Source organism: Centropristis striata, chromosome 16, assembly GCF_030273125.1.
Source record: "Centropristis striata isolate RG_2023a ecotype Rhode Island chromosome 16, C.striata_1.0, whole genome shotgun sequence".
Lineage (NCBI taxonomy): Eukaryota > Metazoa > Chordata > Actinopteri > Perciformes > Serranidae > Centropristis > Centropristis striata.
This window is the reverse complement of record NC_081532.1, coordinates 16640230-16661614: the sequence shown is the minus strand read 5'-3', so window position 1 is coordinate 16661614 and position 21385 is coordinate 16640230. Positions and strand designations below refer to the sequence as shown.

Here is a 21385-nt window from a genome sequence, read left to right as displayed (position 1 = left end):
AAATAATGGATAATAAAGACATATTTAACTGAGTCTTACAACCAACATGGTGATACTTGTTAAAAAATATAGTATTCTGGCCCTTTATGTGTATTGGACAACAATGCTCTAAAGACACTCATTTATAGTGAAGAGGCACATAATAATCATAACACTAAAAGCAATTTAACCGACCTTTTTTATTTTTTTCTAAAACACAAAAACATCTTTAATTATTTTTAACACTAGGGTCATTAAGTGCGACTCCAAATTACATAGTCAACAACATTTACAATTACATACCTCATTACACAGTTTCTATACCTCTCACATTGTCATGTTGGTCATATCACACAAAAGCAGATAAATAGATTTACCTCCCTTCTTTCAACATAATTACGCCACTTTGTATTTATGACTGTAAATATTTGTGGTGATGAGTCAGCAAGTTCCAGCTCCATTATTCACAGTGAATACAGAAAACTTCCCTAACATAAAGACAACCTCACAGACTAATCGAGCTGTTTAGTTCAATTTATTATGTAGTCTGAGGGCAATCTGCTAAACAAAATGCTCACAAAGATAAGATATGGCTCATTAGAACAAACAAAACACACTTTTGATCTATGAAAATTATATTAATATTTGCAATGAACTTTTTATAGAGCAATAAAGAAAGCACTACTTGCAACTGCATAATAGATACAAACAAAACAAGACACACAAACTAATATTACAACCAAGACATCAACAACAAGATAAATAATATTAATAATACAAAATACTACATATAGAAAAAAATATGTGTCATACAAATAAATAAATAGATAAAGGAAGAATATAAATATAAATTAACAGAAAATTATATATTTAGGACGGGCAACATTTCACAATAAAATGACATGATTGACCAACTATGCTATTATTATTATTTTACTCCAACTTCTTGTTTTCTCTTCCTCCTCTCTGCCATTCACAAATTTCACATTTTCAACACTGCAAACAAAGATTCAAAAGTATAAAGCATTGCATTATTTAAATCCAATAGTGCACAGCGTCCTGCACTCTGTGGTCCATCCAGACTTTCCTTTCACAGCTATTATGCATGACACCTTGCACAGAACTAGAAGCCTATTAAATATTACAGAAAAATACTTTTCAAGGAAAGCGCTATGAAAACATTCCCCACACATTCACCCGAGGAATAGAACATGGTGTAAACAGAAACAAGGCCAGTTATTCATTTTCCATAGGGAGAGCCTTATCTTACACTTAACAATAATATAAAGCTCTGTTTGTTTGCGTTTGTCACATAAAATGCAAGATATCAAGAACAGACACCTCTCAAGGGCAAAATGTCCAAGACACAACTCGACATATATGCCTTCAACAGCACTTTTAGATGCTTTTTTAAAACTATTTATTTTTCCATCTGAGCAGTATTACTTAACTGAGAACCATTGGGCCTCTGCATGAATCGTTCCCACACAGATTTGATTTGAAATTGTGCGAACAAGCAATTTAACAACTTCTCTGGCTTTCACCAGTGCTTTTGTACTTTAATAATTCAGCTGAGTTTCACTGAGAACAGCAATCTCTTTTACAGGAACACCCTGATCACATTCAGGTGTCCAGTACAACCTCAGTCTTATATGCTAGCTTGACCAGCTGGGAGTTAAAGGCCCAGGGAGGGGAGCTGCTCTTCCCTTTCCTCGCCCAGATTTATCCTGCTGGTCTGCAGATTGAACCAGCGACCCTTTGGTCACCAGCACTCTAACCTTTAGGCTACCACTGCCCCCGGATAGATGAAAATGTAAGAGTGCCCTGGACCATCAAAGAAGATGTGGAAAGAAATCTAGTTTTCCACAAAGAGAATGTCAATCTGTAATCAGACAGGGGCATTATAGCTCAAAATATTACATAGAGCACACCTTGCGCCTGCTTGTTTCTCCCAATTTGTAAGCCCTCCTTCTCCCCATTGTGTCTTATATACAAAACTAGAAAATTTCCTCTGGGGAAATTCTGAAAGGGCCACGGGGGCTACTGCCAGTGTGTGTACACTATGATGAGATTCTTCAGAGATTTCAAACTATCCCCTTTAACCTTTAAGTGTGTGTGTGTGTGTGTGTGTGTGTGTGTGTGTGTGTGTGTGTGTTTGAAGCATGTGTATGCATGTGTGAGGAGTGTGCACGCTTACGTGCGCGCGTGTGTGTGTGTATCTGTAACTGTAATCACATCAAAGATCAAAGGCAATCAGAGCAGAGCAATTAACAGAATTAACTGCCACCACCTGCCGAATGTTCCATAACAGAGGTGGACAGACTGGAATTTCTGGCCTCTGAGTTCTTCCTGAACGTCTACATATGTTTGTTTTGTTGAAACATCTAAAAAAAACTGTTCCATCTCCCTTTTTCAGAAATCTTCCTGCGTTTTTAATATGGGAGCCAATTAGGCTTTTGGTGCGTGTTGGTGGCGCATCTGTGCGTCCTATGCCCAAACTATAACTCTGACAGGTTTACCAGAGGATTGTGAATGAGAAGACAAATTTTCCTACGTTTCTATGTATAAATTATTGCTGTAGAGTGGAATTTGCGGCCTGGAGCACAATTTTCAAATGTATTTTTTGACAATGTTTTCTCTCCCTCTACACTCTGGTGATGATGTCACACACTGTGACACGAACATTCCGTGCAATACACACCCATTATAATCTCAGAATTTCTCCAAAAATGATCATGGTCATTGAACAGGGATTGATAAAAAACTATATGACCGAAAAGTGGATTAATACACCGATACACAAGACTTGTGTCTACTGTTTAAAGTTTAAATGGAGTCTCTAGGTGAAATCAAAAATATTCATTTAATAATCTTGAATTCTTGTGCTTATTAGAGATGATTAGATCTAGCCTAAATGATGACAAAATATGCTTGTATGCACACACAGACTCTGCATTAGTCCGCATTACTAACATTCAACATAAATCCAATTTGTAATTTAGGCGATTGAGACAACCCACTATTAATGTGGCTTTTAACAACACTTACAAACCCTCAGACCCAGCAGAAGGTGGCTGATATCCAACAGGTCACTCAGTATCGTTATAGTGCTTTTGGCAGGTGACAAGCTTTTATACACACCTGAAAAAGTGTGCAAAATAACCACAGTCTGCTGTGTTCTGCATAATTTTGCAATATATATATATATATATATATATGGTGTGAGCACACCCCACCTTCCACCAGACGTGGTAAGACATGATGGTGAGGGTTATGTGACCACATAGGACTCATTTCACTTCTTTTTACAGTGTGAAATGACTTACCTTTACTTGAGGCAGAACAAATGTGGCAGTTATTTGATAAAGGGTTTCTTGTTTTTTAAAAGTCTAATTTATTTCTTTGGAAGTGTCATTCATTTGTAAAAACGTTGATGGTGTGCGGAAGGGTCTCTGATATCTTCTGTTTGTTTTTGTTTTTTTAATCCTTTTGCTGCTGTTGGGTAACATTTTATTAAATTTGTCTTTCTTTACCTGCTTTGTCTGATATTAGCTTGTTAGTTTGTTGTTTGGCACTCAAGTCTGCTGCCCCTGTATGGGTTTATTTGGGGCATCAAGCCAATGCAAAGACGATTCTGTCTCTTGTGAGTAAAAAGAGACTTGGCTGCTTGACATTGGGAGAGTCTTATTTTTTTTAAACGAATCAACTACTATAGGTAAGCTCGATCAAAAGCACAGGCTTGAGGTTCCTTGCTCAGAGCACGACTGGAATTAATTTCTGGAATTATCTTTTGAAGCGTCCACATTGCCATGATCACACATTGTATTCAGGAATTAAGAAAGTATGCCACATGTCAGGTCAGACTCTTCATGCAATGGCCAGCGGTGCCTTTATAGTTTCACCTCATTCTCACCCTTTTACCCCTCACGTGCGGCCAAGCAAAGAAAAAGGGCTAAAAAATGCTATGAAGCCTGAGGGCTCTGGTGCTCGGGACCCTTAAATAGGGACATTTATAAATATTACAAAGCAGAGCACCTGTCAAAAGATATTTGAATCAGGAGCAGAATGAAATCTTTTCCGGGTCATCATGGGAACCAGATATAATTAAATTGCTTCTTACTTCACCAGTTGTCCTTTGGTATAGCATAAGTAAGTATTATACCAGCAAGCAGCATGGTTAACTCTGGCACGGCAGTCTGGCTGTTAAGCAAAACCAGTCAATCACAAAGTCTTAGGAGCCATGCATAATCTCTTTCTGTTCGGAGGGCTCATGTGGTCACTGAGAGTTTAGAGTCATAATTCTACTGGTCTTAATTACTTCGCCAGTTAATTCTACACATGCTAATTCCTACAGCTTAAAGAAATTCTGAAATATAGAGGTGACATGCATGCTTAATATAAGGCAAAGTAAAACCAAATCCATGTAGATTAAATGATTAATATCTCCTACACTATGTTTGCCTCTGCTGTCTTGTATGGATGTGTCAAGCTCTTCTAGCCCATCTTTGTTGATGTTTCTTTCTAACCAATTGTGGTCAAATCATGTGCCTGACTTTAGCCAAGGAGTTTCTGGAACATGTTGTTAATGATGCCAACCACTCCAGTGTAGTTGTCAAAAAAAAGAGAGCAGGGTGAGACATTCTGTTCCTACTCCTGAATGAGTTTATGGTCTCAGTCGCTAGTTTCAAGTCTTCTTCACAGCCTGTCCTCCTGTCAAAATCGTCAATATAGGTCACGGTACAGGCAGCGAAAAACGAGCTATATTTACAAATTTCACCGTCCGATGTAATGCGGCCGCCGCCATGTTGCTGACGTAGTAGTGATTGACAGCCAAGCAAAGTATAAAGGGGCGGAGGTTGAGGTGGTAAATGGGTCAAACAAGCAACGGAATTTCACCCGGGAGATTGGGGTTCGCGTCCCGTGTGAAAACAAAAGTAAACCATTTTTAACTTAAGTTACGTTCACATTTTTGAAAGTAACTTACGTTTTTACGGAAATAAAATGCTCAGTTGGTTGAGTCGGAAGCTCAGTGTTTCAATCCCTGACCATGGCAGCCTACATGTCAAAGTATCCTCGGGCAAGATACTGAAGCCCAAATGACTCCCGATGCTGCGTTCATCATTGTACAAATGAATTCACAATGGTGGTAGGTGGCACCAATGAGCGTAGTCTGTAGTGTAAAATGCTTTGGATCAAAGTGCTATATAAGTGCAGTCCATTTACCATTTTACGTAAATTGCGGCAGTCATGTGACCCTTGTATTCTACTTAATTTCCGGCATATACGTACATTTATTTACTGTTGAAACTGTCTTTATAACGCCTTACCAGAAGTTTTTTGCCCTAAACCTAAGGTCAGTGGTTTTACAACATAAATCTACAGAAACTGCAGCCTCTTTTTTACAACCGCAGAACGTACGTGTATGCTATATTTAGATTGTGCCGTTGTACTGCGAGCCGCGCCGCGATACATTAATATGTATGTATACGTGCCTACGTGCTGTAATTTGTGGTACTGACAAACACAACCTCTTCTGCCGTTTATGTTGGAGGACTTGTTGCTTCTTCAATACCATTACCCATTTTGACTAAGGCTACGTTTACACGAGGACGGTCTGAACAGAAGACGCAAAAGTGGCGTTGCGTCTTCACTTTTTATTCCTCGTTTAGACGAGCGTTTTCGGGAGGAAATCTGCGTGCATACGGTGACGCAAAAGTGTGTGAAATTCGATTGTATGCATGCCAGGCGGCATCACTTAAAGCGATAAGAGCATCTTTGGGCATGCAGTTTTCACGGCACACATTTTCATCAGCTACTCCTTCCACAAAGTTATCCACCATCCACTAGATCTCCCAGGTCTCGTTCACAGCCGTCTGGCTCGCCTCCGACGAATTGCTGCATCCAAAATGTGATAGAGGTAATTACAGATCCTTCTCTGTTCACTAATACTATCTGTACATATCCTGTACATTTGGTGGAAAGACTCCTGTAAGTTTATTAGAGCTGCCAGAGCAGCTTGAAGGTCCGACGCATGGAAATAATCCCACGTTTGTTTATTTTCCTGTACTGGAGCATGTATGTGACGTAAACACATACGTGACGTGAGCAGATGTGAGCAGAGTTTTGCGTCTTGGCAGTGTAGACGAAAACGCTATGGCGGAGCGTATTTAACTTTTCCACTTTGGAAGGTGGTTTCAGATTTTTGCGTTTTTAAGCCCCAAAAATGCCGTCACCGTCTAAACGAAAGGCACTTCCGATAAAATATTTTGTCGTTTTTACCCGCAAGCATCCTCGTGTAAACGGGGCCTAAAATAGACAATAAAAGCTGAGTAGGGCTTAAGGCATGGCTACCTTGTGCTTAAAGGCTGTGTCTGTGAAATGTCTTGTTCCGTTTTCAGCTGGACTAAAAAACATTCTTTGGAGTTCTACCCTGTAAATACATTTTGTGTTAAACCTGTTTTTCATTAGCCAAAATTAGCATCCTATGAAATATCACAGTTAAGTTGAATTACAGATGCACTCAGCTCCACCCTTTCGTCACTTCTGGTTCCAAAAAACCAAGATGCCAAACTCAAGACTTCAAAATGGCAATCCACGAACCAATGGGTAACATCAAGATGGCTATGTCCACTTCTTTTATACAGTACGTGTGTCGCCAAGAATTGCAGTTGAGTGTTTCCCTACATCAGCCAAAAACCATTCCAGCTTGGCCCATCAGAATCAGGTGAATGTGAAATTTAGTGAGGAGGATATTGGTGGAGTTGTTAGGTTTACTCTCAGATTCTACTGGGAGTCCAGTGAGAAATGTCAAACATGGCAGAAAATATCAAAAGGACAGGGATGCCAGCTTGGAAAATTAATATTGTGATGATTTCAACAGAAAGCAGCAGGGTATTTAGGGTTGTTATTAGCTGCTTTGTGGTAATATGTCCTTATGTGTGTGCTTGATCTGTGACGGGGGTTACTTGGACAATCCATATAAAGTCGAGATGCATGTTTTATCCGACATATTTTAAAATTGTGAATTTTTCAAGAGAAAAAGGCTTAATAGATGAGAACACACTGGGTGGTTCGGCAAATTTGTGTCTGGTAATATCCCCATCCCTGAGCAGATCATAGCCGTTTTCTCTACAGTAAGCTTCTCAAAGGGAAGCACTCTGACCCGTCTCCAATGCTTTGGATGAGACAGTCCCAAATGGGGTTTAAGAAGAGCCGGTGTAATGGCCATTACATTAGACGACCCAAATGTGCTGTAATGAGTCATAGAGAAAGGATAATAATAGGAATGAAATCATTGGTGCCTTGCATTCAGCAAGAAGAGCAAATAATTTCCCAGCTCATAACTACTACTGCTCTAACTCAACACTATCAATATTTAATTAACAAGTGTACCGTCTCTAGTCGTTTGCATGTGCATGATTGGAATGAGTGGAAATAATGTTGACTCGAAACACTCCACCTGTGACCACCAACATGCTGTGGTTGCACGCTGTCATTGAAACAAGGTGAATCACTGAGCAAAATATTTAATTCATGTGTTGACTGAGAAGCTACAGTTAGAAAATCTGAGCCGCTTGTATTTACCTTATGCAACGCTCTGTGGGCACTGCTCTATCCAAGCACTGTGTACTGTAATTTCCCAGAGCACTGCATGGCAAAAATGAACTGCTAACAAACCAAGCACAAAAGGAGGACAGGCTGGCTTCTTTAAAGCTGTAACTTCTGTTTTTTTATGAGTGAGAGACATTACATAATGCTCTAATAAATCCATATGCAGGTAATGTGTATAAGAATTATCTCACATCACATATTTTATATTCACAATATGCATGTATATTATTTTTTTTTTCTGTACATTGTACAATACTGTGCAAAAGTCTTTGGCAGGAGTGTAAAATTGCCTGGAAGTAAGATCCTGGTTTGAAGGCAAATGATCACACCAACTATTTATTTGATGTAGATTTTTCTTCTGTTAACTCATTTTACATTTTGTTAATTGATAAAAATAAACTATTAAAATTGCTATTTTTGAAAGAATTATTGCTTTACAGCATGTTTTCTCACCTGCCTAAAGGTTTTGCTCAGTACTGTATGTTCAAAGGTGCTGCTGTTGTCAGTTACATTTCAGTAATATAGACTTTTTTAAATAGTGCCATTGTGCATTAATTCAATACAGCAGTCAAGATATATTACATTACATTACATTACATTACATGTCATTTAGCAGACGCTTTTGTCCAAAGCGACTAACAATAAGTCATTCATTGATTATCCTTAACTGCTTACCTGAACTGGAGCCTATCCCAGCTGCACTGCAAAAAAGGGGTGATAACAAAATAACAAGATAAAGATCAAGATGAAAACCCTTAATCTGAGGGAAATTATCTTGCTGCATGGATAATTTCACTTGACAAGACTTCTTAAATTAAGATTGTTAAATCTAGTGAAATGATCTGTCCATGCAGCAAGATCATTTCCCTGAGATTTTGTGTTTTTATCTTGTTTTTAGACACACCTTTTTTGCAGTGTGACATTGGGCACCATTGACAGGTCGCCAGACTATCACAGGGCTCACACATAGAGACAGACAACCATTCACGATCTCATTCACTCCTATGGCAATTTAGAGTCAGTTTAGCCTAAGATTCATGTCTTTGGACTGTGGGAGGAAGCCGGAAGGAACCCACACTGACATGGGGAGACCATGCAAACTCCAAACCTGTGACCCTCTTGTTGTGAGGCCACAATGCTAAACCACTACACCATTGTGTAGCTGTGTCAAGTAATATAACAGTGAGTAGTGAGCAGCAAGGGTGACATCTACTCTTATACATATTTTTGTAAATAATAAGGATAATCATGTTTTTGGAAGAGTTATGTTACATAATAATAACATATGTTAACATAATTTATTATACACCTTGGGGATATTTGAACCAGTGTGGAGAGATCTTATAATGATTGGTTGCTACAGCATAGAACCCTGAGCATTTTTGTGGTTTGGTACCTTGCTCAGGATAGGCATGGGATAGTCCCCATGAAAGTATAATTGTTTATCTTGTATTGTATTTCGTTTAACAAAATGTAGTTATTGTGACAGGTGTCACCAAAGTTTCTAGCAAATGGTAAATTATATTCCAATAATTGTTCTAGGAGTCCTGCTTGTTGTTAGATATATTTTCTATGACCATGCCCATAACTATAACTCATTTACTTATGAATAATTTATCCCAGCTGCTCCTGTGTACCAGAAAATACCTATTTTACTGGCCTTAGAAACTATTTACTATGAGGGGGAGCCACCCCACCATTTGCTCATGCAACTGTATTGTCAGATTTCTTGATGGAATTTATTTGAAGTTGTCCACTGTTTGTATGGCTAGAGTCCAATATTGTTTTTTGGTGAAACCTGCAAAATTGATGCTAGCTGTCTTTCCCTATCATGTTTTGGTTTTCAGTTGTTGGTCCTCTGGAGCTCTGTTGTTTTTTTGGCATATTTTTTTGTTGTCTTTTTTTGTCTTTGGTTTTGGTGTTTATTTTCTTGTTGTGTTTTTGGTTGTCAATAGTTGTTTGAGTCATATTGGCAGATGTTTTCATAGTTGTAGAAAAGAAAAATCTGGTAATCCATTTGGGGGGGCTTTATGATTAAATCTTATACTTTCATTGTCATTTGCTGGAGTTGTGAGGTAAGCGAAGATTGATGTCATGAAATAATGCAGTGTAGTTTATTGTCATGAATGTGGCATTTTAATGACAGGTGAAAGTTATTATGTTCAGTATTGTTAAGATTAGATTGTTAAATTGGCAGTGGATCCCTAAGAAGCTGAAAATTAATTACATTGCCCAGGTTTTGTCTCCTTTGTGCACCTTGTGCCACATGATATATAGGACCAGTACAGTCGAATGATAAAGAGGCACAAGAGCAAAGCACTCGCCAAGATAAGAGTCCTGGATGAAGGATCACCTCCTGAGCAAAAGAGAAAAGTCAGTTAAAAAAAGTGAACTGGTTGTGTGTAATATGCATCACTTGCTGTCAACAGCAAAGGTGTGGACATACGTATACAGTGACTGCTTGTGTGTTTTTCCAGCAGAGAGGCAAAAACAAGCGGCCGGATGGATGAGGAATGAGCACATTATCCTCGTTGTCTTTTGCTGTAACAATATCCCAAGTCCCAATGCAGAACTCCTCTGCACACCACAACATTAGCTTCAAAGGGGAATGATAATATGCAGGAGTGTTTGATGCTGCAGTCACAGTTAGCTCTTAGCCAGCTAATGGGGCTGAATCCACTCCGGATGAGACATCAATGTCAACTGTCGAGTTGAAAGTGACATTAAGGACAGTTTGAAATCCAGTCTCAGCAACACAGTGACGTCAACTTGCACAAAATAATCTGTTTTGCCCTTATTCTGAAAAAGAAAAGATAGAGAAGCTGTTTACATGGCTAATGAAATAAAATGTCCACTAATACTCCTATTTATATGTAGCCATGCATCCTATGCTTAACTTAAAACCGATTGTGCGATTTTCTTTTTGGCGCCATAAAATATTTTTTTGTAGTGGCTACTTAGACCGTGCAAACAACCTCAAATATGACAACATGTTCTTGAAAAGGTCAGTGTTATGATATTTGTTGAATATCCCAAAAAAACAGAAATGTAGGATGTGAGGTCAAGTTTACAAAAATGGTGTCACTTCAATGAAATGGCTTCTATGGGGACTATCATCATCACACATTAAATATAATTGAGCTCAGACTCTAGTCCCCACTTTCAAGTCATACCCAATTTATGCAATTTCAAGACTGTATATCGCCTTAGAATTGTTTAAATTCTAAGTAGAAATATTTCAATACAAACAGTATGTCAAAGTAACACATTAATCTACATGAAAAAAAAATGTGTTTTTTGCCCCAAACTGGATTGTATTATCATAAAGTGTTGCATGTCTGTTAAAGAGGGATTCCTTGTTTCCCATGTAAACACTTTTCCATTCAAATATCTTAAGGTCAGCCTTTGAAAATGGCCGTGTCAGTTTTTCATTTGCTAGAATTTTGCCTGACTGTGAGCATTTTTTTCGCCTTCTTCCAGACAAGATATCAAGGATGAATTAAGTGTCTACTTTCATATATTTTCTTCACTATTGCATTAAAACCATAGACTGTATGGTTAAAATCCACAACAGCCTCTGAAAGAAGAACGTCATCTGGGGTTAATGTGCAAAATCTGACTTTTGTCTGTATTTGACTGTTTTTAAATACTTCATTTTAATATTCATGATTTGCCCACATGGATAATAAAAATGGTGTTTAATAACTTTGTACTCTATAAGTGACTACACTTCTTACTTAGTCATATCTGCATGGGCAGTTTTTCCCATATCAGTATAAAAGTATGAAATATGATAATGTAGCATTTTTTCCAGTTTGTAATGATGCAAATGTGGGACACTATCCTTTGGGAAACCAATGAAAGTGATGAAGCATTTCGATTTGCTTGTGATTCTATGTTCTCCAGCCAATTATGCAAGCCTCCTGTGGCTTGTGAGGAACACAGAGCACAGTCCAAACTAAGATAACCTTTAAATTGACTGGATGCAAGCATTACATAAACATTGCTGAGGAGGTGGAAGTAGGGGGTAAAACTGACAAAACTGTCCTGCCTGCGTTTTCCTTCTAATTTGCCCTATTTATTTTCTTTTTTTGGAGATGATGAAACCCAACTTGGCATTGATGGGGACTTTTAGCTCACATCAAGTAGTCTAGCTGTGTCATAATCCAATTTTGGGGTCTTCTGGCCAAAGGCCCACTTCTTTTATCTTTGAAATAACCAAGAGAACACTCTGAACTTAATTAAGATGTACTTTTTAACTATTCTACAGAAAATGTTAACAAAATGAAAGTGGCCATAAGTAAGTTTTGCAATAACAATGAATAAAATGACTACCGTGAAATGGGAAGATTGGACTGATAAACCAAAGCAGAATTATCGCTCTACACTGCAGTTCCCCTTTACAGATTTAGAGTTTTTCAGATCATTGTTCTGGTTTTACGGGCCACAGCTCTACTGATTTGGTTCAGTCCCACTCTTCTCATAATGGTTGAAGAAACACAGGACGAGATGGAGTTATCCTTTATGTGCCAGCGCGTAACAAAAGAGTATTGTTATTGACCATGATGATGACACGAGGAGGTTTTCAAGTGAGCACCAGCATGCAGCTGTATTCAGCACAATAGCTCTGATAAACTTACCATTGGTACCTGTCCAGCACACAAAAGCAGACAGACATAATTAGCGACTTACTGGTGAATATGGTGAAGCTTTTTATTGCTTAAGAGACAGATATTTCACTTATGAGTCAGTGGAGACCAAAAAATGCTAAAAGGACAGTAAATATTGCACTTTGTTAGGTTGCCAGTTGAGTTCTGCATAGGACACAGACTATTGGCACATTCAGAGAGAGAACGAGAGACAGAATTGTCTGTTCTTTTCAAAATAACCCAGCATACACACTCCCGTGCCCATCTAGAACACTCTCCTGGGCAAATGTGTTTGACGTAGTGCCAAGGCGAGTTTACACATGGCTACTAGTGATTGTAACCGTGTCCATGGCCTAAGCCTGGTTCATATAAATACACAGCCCCCCACCTCTGGTCTTGCTCGAGTCACCAGTTGTGCTATCTGCCTAGAGGACATTGAATAATTAGGCCTACTTTTTTCTTAAATTTAACCTAGTTGTGTCTTCCCCCTTAGTGCATGCGCATCTAGAATTGTTCCAACAGAATCCAGTAATGAAGGGGTTAATAGAATGATCATACTGGTGTGATTACATGCATGAAATGCTTTGGAGGAGATTTCAAAAGACATAGGTATATTCTGCCTACAAAGCCTAACTGCAGTAACTATGCAAGGGGTGAAACTGAGAAAAACTGCTTTAACGTTTTTTAACTGGCCAGCCTAATGGGTTGTTGGTAGATAAGTGATATGACACTTATTTCTACATGAGTTGATGATGTAATTTTTATGCTCAAAAATCATGACGATTTATTTGACCATTAACCCCAAAAATGTAGTTACTGCACCAACTGGTTTTGCATTACTATTAGATCATTTTACAGCAATGCAAAACCAGAGTGCAGTAACTACAATGTTGTCGTCTTCTTTCAGCTTTTATATTTTGTTTTCAGTGAATAAACATTTCCAAATTGATTTTGTTATAAGTGTATTTAAAAGTATTTATCAATTCTATTCAAAGATTTGTCTATTTTAGACTAAATATTATAACGTTGCAATCTTATAACATTATAACATTACAATATTATAACATTGCAATCATATTTATAGGCCATATTGCCCTGCCCTAATGTCCGAATGCTGACTTCAAATCCTCAAGAAACACAACAAAAACAAGAGGGTAATAAACCAGCAACATAAACAGCAGCTAAAATAGAATAACGGTTATAATGCACATTGTCAGCAGGTGTCGCACGTGGCACAGAAGAAGCTATTACCCTGGAATGTCTTAAGACTTAAGTGATACTGTTGTTGCCAAGACATTAAAGATGATTTCTTGATCATGACGAGGCATTTTATAGTTCACCTCACTTCTATGCAGCAACATTGCAGTTGCCCAACCAGTTTTATCCCTTTAACAAAGCTAATTTTAGCGATGGAAAGCGATAACCCTTGTCCACACTGATGTGAACAGGGTGTCACCGCTGGGTATACTTACAGGTGCGACAGAGCGTGCTTCTGACCACACCTCGCACCTTTCAGCTTAATTTATACCTTGTAAGATTTGGTGCTTTATTCACACAGCGTGGGCTGCTGTTTATAAATGTGTGTTTAGCAGCTTCCTTTGTGACCAATTTCAAAAGATGCAGCTATGGGCGTCTCCGTACCTTTTATCTTTCCTCATTCTTTGTGAACAATTAATGAAAAGACAGGTGCACTTTAAGTGTTTTCTTTTTCCCATCCACCTCTCCTCCTGCTTTATTTTATTCCCCACACATGCCCCTTACATCTGTCAGACTTGGCTAAGGAGATTTTCTTAAAAAACATTTTATTTCATGTTGCTAATTCTCCCCCGGAAAAATCCCTTCCAATTAGTGGAGTGTAGCCACCGCTGAAAATGTCACAACACAGTCTTACATGTGGTGGCAGGAAGAACTTAGCGGCTGGCCTGCCACTGTTTCTTATCCCCGTCACGGCTGAATTCACGACACCACTAAAGACAGGGGGGTTTGAGGGCTGCGAGCAGAAAACACTTTCAGTGAAAGGACTGTACAGTCCCATGCCATATTCACTGCACACTGCACTCTATAATTGAAATCACCATGTCCCTGCTGTGTTCTCAAGTGAAAGAAAAAAGAAGACTTGGAAATAAAAGACATATATAACACAAACAGAAAATCAGAATACACTTCTTGGTATTCCAACCGAGTGGACGACACAAAAACGAAGTCATGTGGCAAGAAAAGCCTTTAGAGGGATATATTGCTCCACAGAGAATAGAACGTGTACACATCAGTGCTTTCAAAAGACCCGTGAAAAGAATTGTGAGACACATGCTTGTTTGTGTTGCAGCAGCAAAATAAATGTTTAAAAAGATTTATAGCATCCAAAATGGATTTCGTCTGTCATGAGTCTTGACATTATCAGGATGCTGCACAGGATGCTGCTTTTGCCAACAGCTCATGCAGGACAAAGAAATATCAGATTTGCTCCTGTTATCAGATCCTCCAAGCCTAACGTGTCAGACTGGCACTTTAACAAGAACCCTTACACATTACTGCTCCTTTTTGATGTACACATATTCCAAATAGAATACAATATAGATAATGTAACCATTTTCAAATAACACTTGTTGTGGGTTCCAAATGATGTAATGATTTATAGCTGTGCTTCTGACAGCTTCAGCACACTTTGGTTTCCTTTTGCCTTTGGGTGTATTTACTCTCAGTGGTGCCAAGAACAACTGTACCTGAGAATGTACGAGATGTACGGAGTTAACGTTATTGTTGAACACTTTTTTATTATTTCAAATCAGCATTTCCAGAGCAAAAACAAAATTCCAAATAAGAGACAACAATTTGACTTGACAGGCTGAATGGAGCAGCTAGCCAGTCGTAACAGCTCCTGCCTGACACTTAAACCATAATGATTCCAATTAATTACAAAAACTAACCAATTCAAGCCTTAATATAATTTAAATGGGTAAGTTTTATTGAATTTAACCCACTACACAGTTGTCATGAAGGGGGGATTTAGCAATAGAGACCAAAAATCCTTTTGAAAACATGTTTATTTATATTTAAAAGTGGGGTTCATGGGGATTGACTCTCTTTGGAAGACAACCTCAGGTTGCCATTAAAGGAAGTGCAGTTTCTGGCACGACTTACTGGCTTTATTTTGAGTTTCAGAAGTTGCCACTTGGTCCAGACCACTTAACTCGGCCACTCCATTAAGTTGACTGCTTTGTCTGGCATCATGACATGACATGAATCAGCTGGTTCTCTGTTAAAAACAAATCAATCCAATGAACACTGTGGGGAGACTAATGATAGACTAATCAGCGCCAATGCTGCTGTCAAGTGTATTTACATAGATGGAATGTCTTTTGGATATCGCCCATCATTGTGTTGTTTTACTCGCTTTGCTTCACTCTAAAAACCTTGGCAACGATATGGATGCATGGCTATGCATTAGTGTCAACTTAAATTAACATAAGATACAGGCCACAGAATAAACAATGGACCTTGCAGCTCCACTTCTTAATGTGGAATCTCATAGACTTCTTTTTGAAGTAGAGTAGTCACCCCCTGATGGCCATTAGGAAGAATGCAGGTTTAAGGCACTTCCACAGAGACCCTGGCCTCTGCCTGTATATTCTCTCATCTTTTTATTTAGCTGTGTTACAGACATTACTGTGTGATGGCTGTCTGACACTGTAATCGGTGTTGGCGGAAGTTCCGAATGCTGCGTCTAATTTTGTTTTGTCTGGTTACAAATAATGCAGTATGCCCATTAGCTGCATAGACCAAAGCTCACTAATCTGATAAGCTTATTATATATATTTTAACTGGGGCAAAGTGACTTTGATTGTTGTGTTTGGAAACTGCAACAGACAAACCCTAGGTGTGCCAGTTGGCGGGCACTGCAGTGATGCAGCACTCATACCTGCAGGGCTAACCTCTCTGGCTTTGCTCGCTGACACACCTAATATAATGGAACCATTCTTAATAATAATAATAATAATAATACAAAGAGCGTCTTGCTATGACAAGTCAAAGAGTTGCAGGGAGAAAAGTCTATTTTCTGTGTTATTAAAGACGACAGCTAAAGAGGGCTAAGGCTGAGATGTACTATGAATCCCAAGTAAATTATGTATTCACCCCCTGGTAATAGTGGGCTACATTCCCTGCCACAAATGGGGAAGAAAATTAAGGTATAATTTATTTACACAACAACCTGGCTTATAAGTATTCATTTTATGGTCTTTATGTATGGCTGTTGTCTTGGAGGCTCATACAGATAAATGTACTATTTGTGGAGTATGTCATGACAGAAATATGAAAATCCAAATGTTAATGGATATCAATTCTCTCTCCACAGTCCAAAAGCTACATGTGCAGCTGCCAGGGAAATGTGCTGTGCTTCACCATAGATTTTGGATCAGGCTTCACCTGCTCAGAAGGCACTTCAAAGGTGAAGTATAACCAACTTTATTATTGTTGACATCCTGGTTCTGTGCTGTGCTTCCCCTTAATAGCTCTCGGGACCACAGTTTGACATCTTTATTTTATGTATTGTTTACACTGTGTACTTGTCCTACTACCCACAAACTAATATAGAGAGTCTCTCAAATGTCACAAATGTTGCCCAATATTCTCAAAAAATGGTTATTAAAGGTCCATTTTGAGATTATATTGTCAGCCTTGCTTGGTTTTGAATGGGTTAATTTTATGTGGAATCACTGCAATAATATGACATCACTCATATACAAAGTAGTAACGTTCTTCTGTAAGAAATTACGCATTTCTTCAAAGCACTACTGCACATTGAAATGTCAGGTCTTGATCATGCAGGTCTCTGTAGTCAGAAATGCTATTTAAATGTGTTCATTACAGTATTAAAATCCCTGACTGTCTGTGTTTTATAATCCCCTCTCTCCCTTGTAGACCGCACTGTGGCGATATAAGTTCTCTCAACTTAAAGGCTCCTCTGATGACGGGAAAACCAGGGTAAAACTCCTTTTCAAGAATGCTGAAAGCAACCAAATAGAGATGAAGGTAATAGTTTTTTTTAAACATCAAAATTAAAGTTACACAATAAGCTGCTGAAAAGTAGTAACAGCTAAAAGTTTATTTTACACCAGTTAATGCTTACTGATGAGAGCTAAGATACATGTGCTTCACTCGGGATATCTTTTGCTTTTTATTTTTATTTTTTTCTGAAATTTATCAAAATCAATGTGACATGTCTCAACAGTTTTTTCACAAAAAAACAAAACATGGCATTATTTAAAACAAGCAGGAATTTAAAAGGGTTAAAATACTGAAAATGAATGTATATTTGGTAGTTATAGTAATATATAATATTAATAATATATATATATTTATAAAATTAATAATACAAATATAATGATAACAAAAATAGCTCATAAGAGTTTAATTTAAGAGCTGATATCTAGCAATTTTATATGGTTTTCTTGATAAAAAACTAAATTATTATTGAGAAAACCATGAAAAATGGCTAAACAAACAAATGTACCTTTAGTTGTACCAGGCATTAAAATGAACAATAAATTGAAAAAAAACTATGTTGGTCTAATATTTTTTCCATGACTGTAAATCAATGTTGTTGCTAATTGCTGACATATCCCAGACTTTTTTTCTCCTTGTGTTAACAGAACTTCATGTTCATGTTTAAAAAATGAATTAATATTTGGTAAAACAAAACAGGATTGAGTTTGATAATGTTATTGAAAGTATAAATGAGGTGTATTAATTGATGTGTCTCTCTGTCCTTATCTTCCAGGAACTAGAGTTTGCTAATCTTACAGCCGTCCTTCACTGTATACATTCTTTTATCGCTGCCAAAGTGGCCTCCATGGACCCTCTCTTTATGTGCAGTCAAAGCTTCCCTGGGAGTTACATGAACGGTTAAGAAGACTCATCGTCCTCATCGTCGTGTGCACCCTCTGGCAGTATTTTATGCACAGATCCGATTGATATGTATATATTGTTCCTGCTATTTTTGTATGAACTATTGAAAAAATAAATTTGTAAAGAACTGTAAAGGTAGATAATGTGTGAATAAATGCTGAAAGGAAGATGTTATTTAATTTTTGAAGTAGAAAAAACTATCTAAATGGATCCATTTCTTTAATGCCTTTTCTTTCATTGCTTTATGGACACTGATTTCGCAGGTTACTTGTCTACCTGTCACTTTGAAAGGCAGCCCCCCATACCTCCATATGGTGTGTACCTGCAGCTGCCATACATTTGACAACAGGACACGAATGGCCAAACACAGCAACTGCCACTGTTTTTTAGCAGAAAATCTCAGCTCATACTGTTTCTGTGAAGAATAATGATGCCATACCTACATGTGAGTAAGTGCATTTTAACAGACAAAATAAATCTGATGCTGGCTTACTGTCACGGGGGAATTCACATTGCCACGCACCTTTGAGAGGGATTTGCTTTCCTTCAAATTCACAGTTGAACAGTAATGAAAAAGCTAACCTTCCTCTGTTCCCACTTCTTCTGTTATACTTTATTTTCTTTTGTCATGTCTGTAAACACAAACACCTTACAATATATTACTAAGCCTCCAAATAGCCACTGAATTGAATCAAAACCTCTCTGATATGGTCCCAATTAAAATTAAGCATATAACAGCAGGGCTAAATTATTGGCAAAGATTACATTATATGATGTTTGTGTTATTGTGACTATCTTTTGTATCTAATAAATACATGAGATTCCAAACTCTTTGGCCATTGAGTACATTTCACTTTCAAAGTATTGTTAATCATTCTAATACAGTGAAAATACTGTATGTCTTCTGTTGTAATGGTCTCGGTGTGAACATGCATATTTGTTTTTTTTCAATATATTACTCGTGAAACACAACCGTCTGTCATCTTATACAGGTCACTGAGCTGACACTTTATTTATTAAGTGCAGATGATTTTATCGTCACTGTCTGTATGTAACATTAGCTTACCATTTATTTTAAAGCAATAGTTTGATGTGAAATTAAAAACAAATGTGTATTCCCTTCATTGTGTTTTACAGGGGCTTTGTGCTGCACTATTTCAGGGACTCTCTGCCTTGTTGTCCCCAGAGACTCTTTGTATAACCAAAGCACCAACCTTCGGCTCTGAAAAGTGAAGCTAATATGGAAGTGCCTTAAGCCTGCATTCTTTCTAATGGCCAGTAGGAGGCGACTCTACTAGTTGTAAAAAGAAGTCAGATTATATAGAAGTTAATGACAAAATGACCCTACTTCTCCCTTGATTTATTACCTCAGTAAACATGTTCCTAATAAGTTTCAACTGCTACTTTTGGGTCCTCTTCAATACAGCATAATGTCCATTTTGTTATTTATGGTGTCTTTAGAGTGAAATGGACAATAAAGCATGTAATGCTTTAGGGAATGGCTACCTTGTGCCTCCAAGGTCCACTGTGCTCTTTCTAATTTCAGAACTTTGCCTCTTTCAAATTACTCTCACTGTTTTCCATTTATTAAAGCCAGCTGTAACATTACGGTTGCTGGAATTACAGATGTTCCTTGCTAACCAAGGTAGCTAGACTAGTATTAGCAAATAACAAAGCATTCTCTCATCTAATGATGTATCTGTGCATGCAATGGTTGCGAAAAAAAAATGGATGGTGGCGTCAAGATGACTACCTCTGTTGTTTAAAGTCAATGGTAAGACAGTTTAAACAAAAAAAGCGCACTAGATTTGAGCTTTAGAATGCTAATAGGCAGCGTATTTCCTAAACTGTCTCGCTATTCATTTTGCATGTATTGTTGGATTAATATTAAGTGCTTGAAAGGTAGCATGTATGGTAGCTAATGCTATGTAGCAAATTGATCATTAAAAACTAACAATGAATAAGAATAAATCAGGGCTCATCAACCCAGAGTATTTACTTTGGGTTGGAATATTCCCCTCCCTGCTGTCCTTTTTGCTGCGAACTCCTGCAGTTGACGTGGCTATATTGTCACTGAGAGACTCACTTGAAAAGTGTCGCACACAAATATAAACTCTGTTCCTGACAGCCTTGTGCAACAGTATACAGCCGGATATGCTCTTTGTGATCACAGGTTGCATTTAATCGGCACCAGGCCATGCTGAAGGCGTTGCTGCAGGAGATTGAGCCGTGGCCTCTCTGGTGATTTTTACCTTACAGTTCATGCATCATTTTTCTTGTATATATGCATGTTGGCAAGAAATGGCAGACTCTGGCAGGAGCATTGGAGAGAAGTTTAATCAGGAAATGAGAAACAGTATCAAATACTCAATTTAAAATTCACATGCCAAATTGATTCGTATACAACACAAGGGTATTCTGCATGGCATCCATGGAAATATTTTCATTATATCAGTAATTATTCAAAGAGAGTTGAGAAACAGCTCTGCATGTTATTGTCAGTGGCATTTCATTTCCTTGTGTCAAACATAAAAAACATGAGCCTGGAGGTTATAAATGACGTCAGAGGTAGCTGAAATGACTGATCATGACACTGCTCAAACCTGTCTGATGGGTTCATTACTCGCCTTGTGTTTTTCCGCGAAGGCAGTTTATTTTGGATTGCTGAGGTGCGCTGACATTGGTGTGCCAACCACAGGTTGATACTGACATTTATTGGCCTACTTGGTATTGGATTTACAACATTAATGGCAGGAAGCTTGTCAGTTTTCATTTGATTAATAGGTATCTACCCTCTGGGTTTGGCAAACCCTGGGAACTTTTATCCTCCTTGGTTGACGTATCCTATGTCAAAGGTTATCTTTGGCTGTATGAGTCATGGAGGAATATTATACAAAGGGACCTGTCATGCTAATTTTAGGTTCCTGCTTGTTTAGATTCCTAGCTTTTAGAAAACACTTTACACGCTCTGCTGTGTCTTTAAGCCTCCCTCCTGAAAAATGCCAGTCTGCTCTGATTGGTCATTAGGAATGGCATGATCCAATCTCAAAGGTTTAGTCCAATCACAACACTTTCAACTGATCAGTATTGACTACTGAGCTATAATTGACTGCAAAAACGCAGTGAAAGACAGACAGTCATATTATTTTATTTACCTTATGTATATGAACTTAATTTAAGCTCAGTGTCTGTTGTGTTTGCTGCCAACTATGGTGCATTCAAGTTAAATGGAAGGCTAG

General features: G+C 38.0%; 1 protein-coding gene across 1 annotated transcript in view; it reads left to right on the top strand.

Annotated features, from left to right (window-relative positions):
* Positions 1 to 19255, top strand: part of sntg2 (syntrophin, gamma 2) — a 122270-nt gene extending 103015 nt beyond the window's left edge. The window contains exons 15-17 of the mRNA XM_059353095.1: positions 16594 to 16686; positions 17160 to 17270; positions 18019 to 19255. Coding sequence (XP_059209078.1) covers positions 16594 to 16686; positions 17160 to 17270; positions 18019 to 18147 — 333 coding nt within the window. The 3' untranslated portion in view covers positions 18148 to 19255. The remainder of the gene's footprint in view (positions 1 to 16593; positions 16687 to 17159; positions 17271 to 18018) is intronic.
* The last annotated feature ends 2130 nt before the right edge of the window (positions 19256 to 21385 follow it).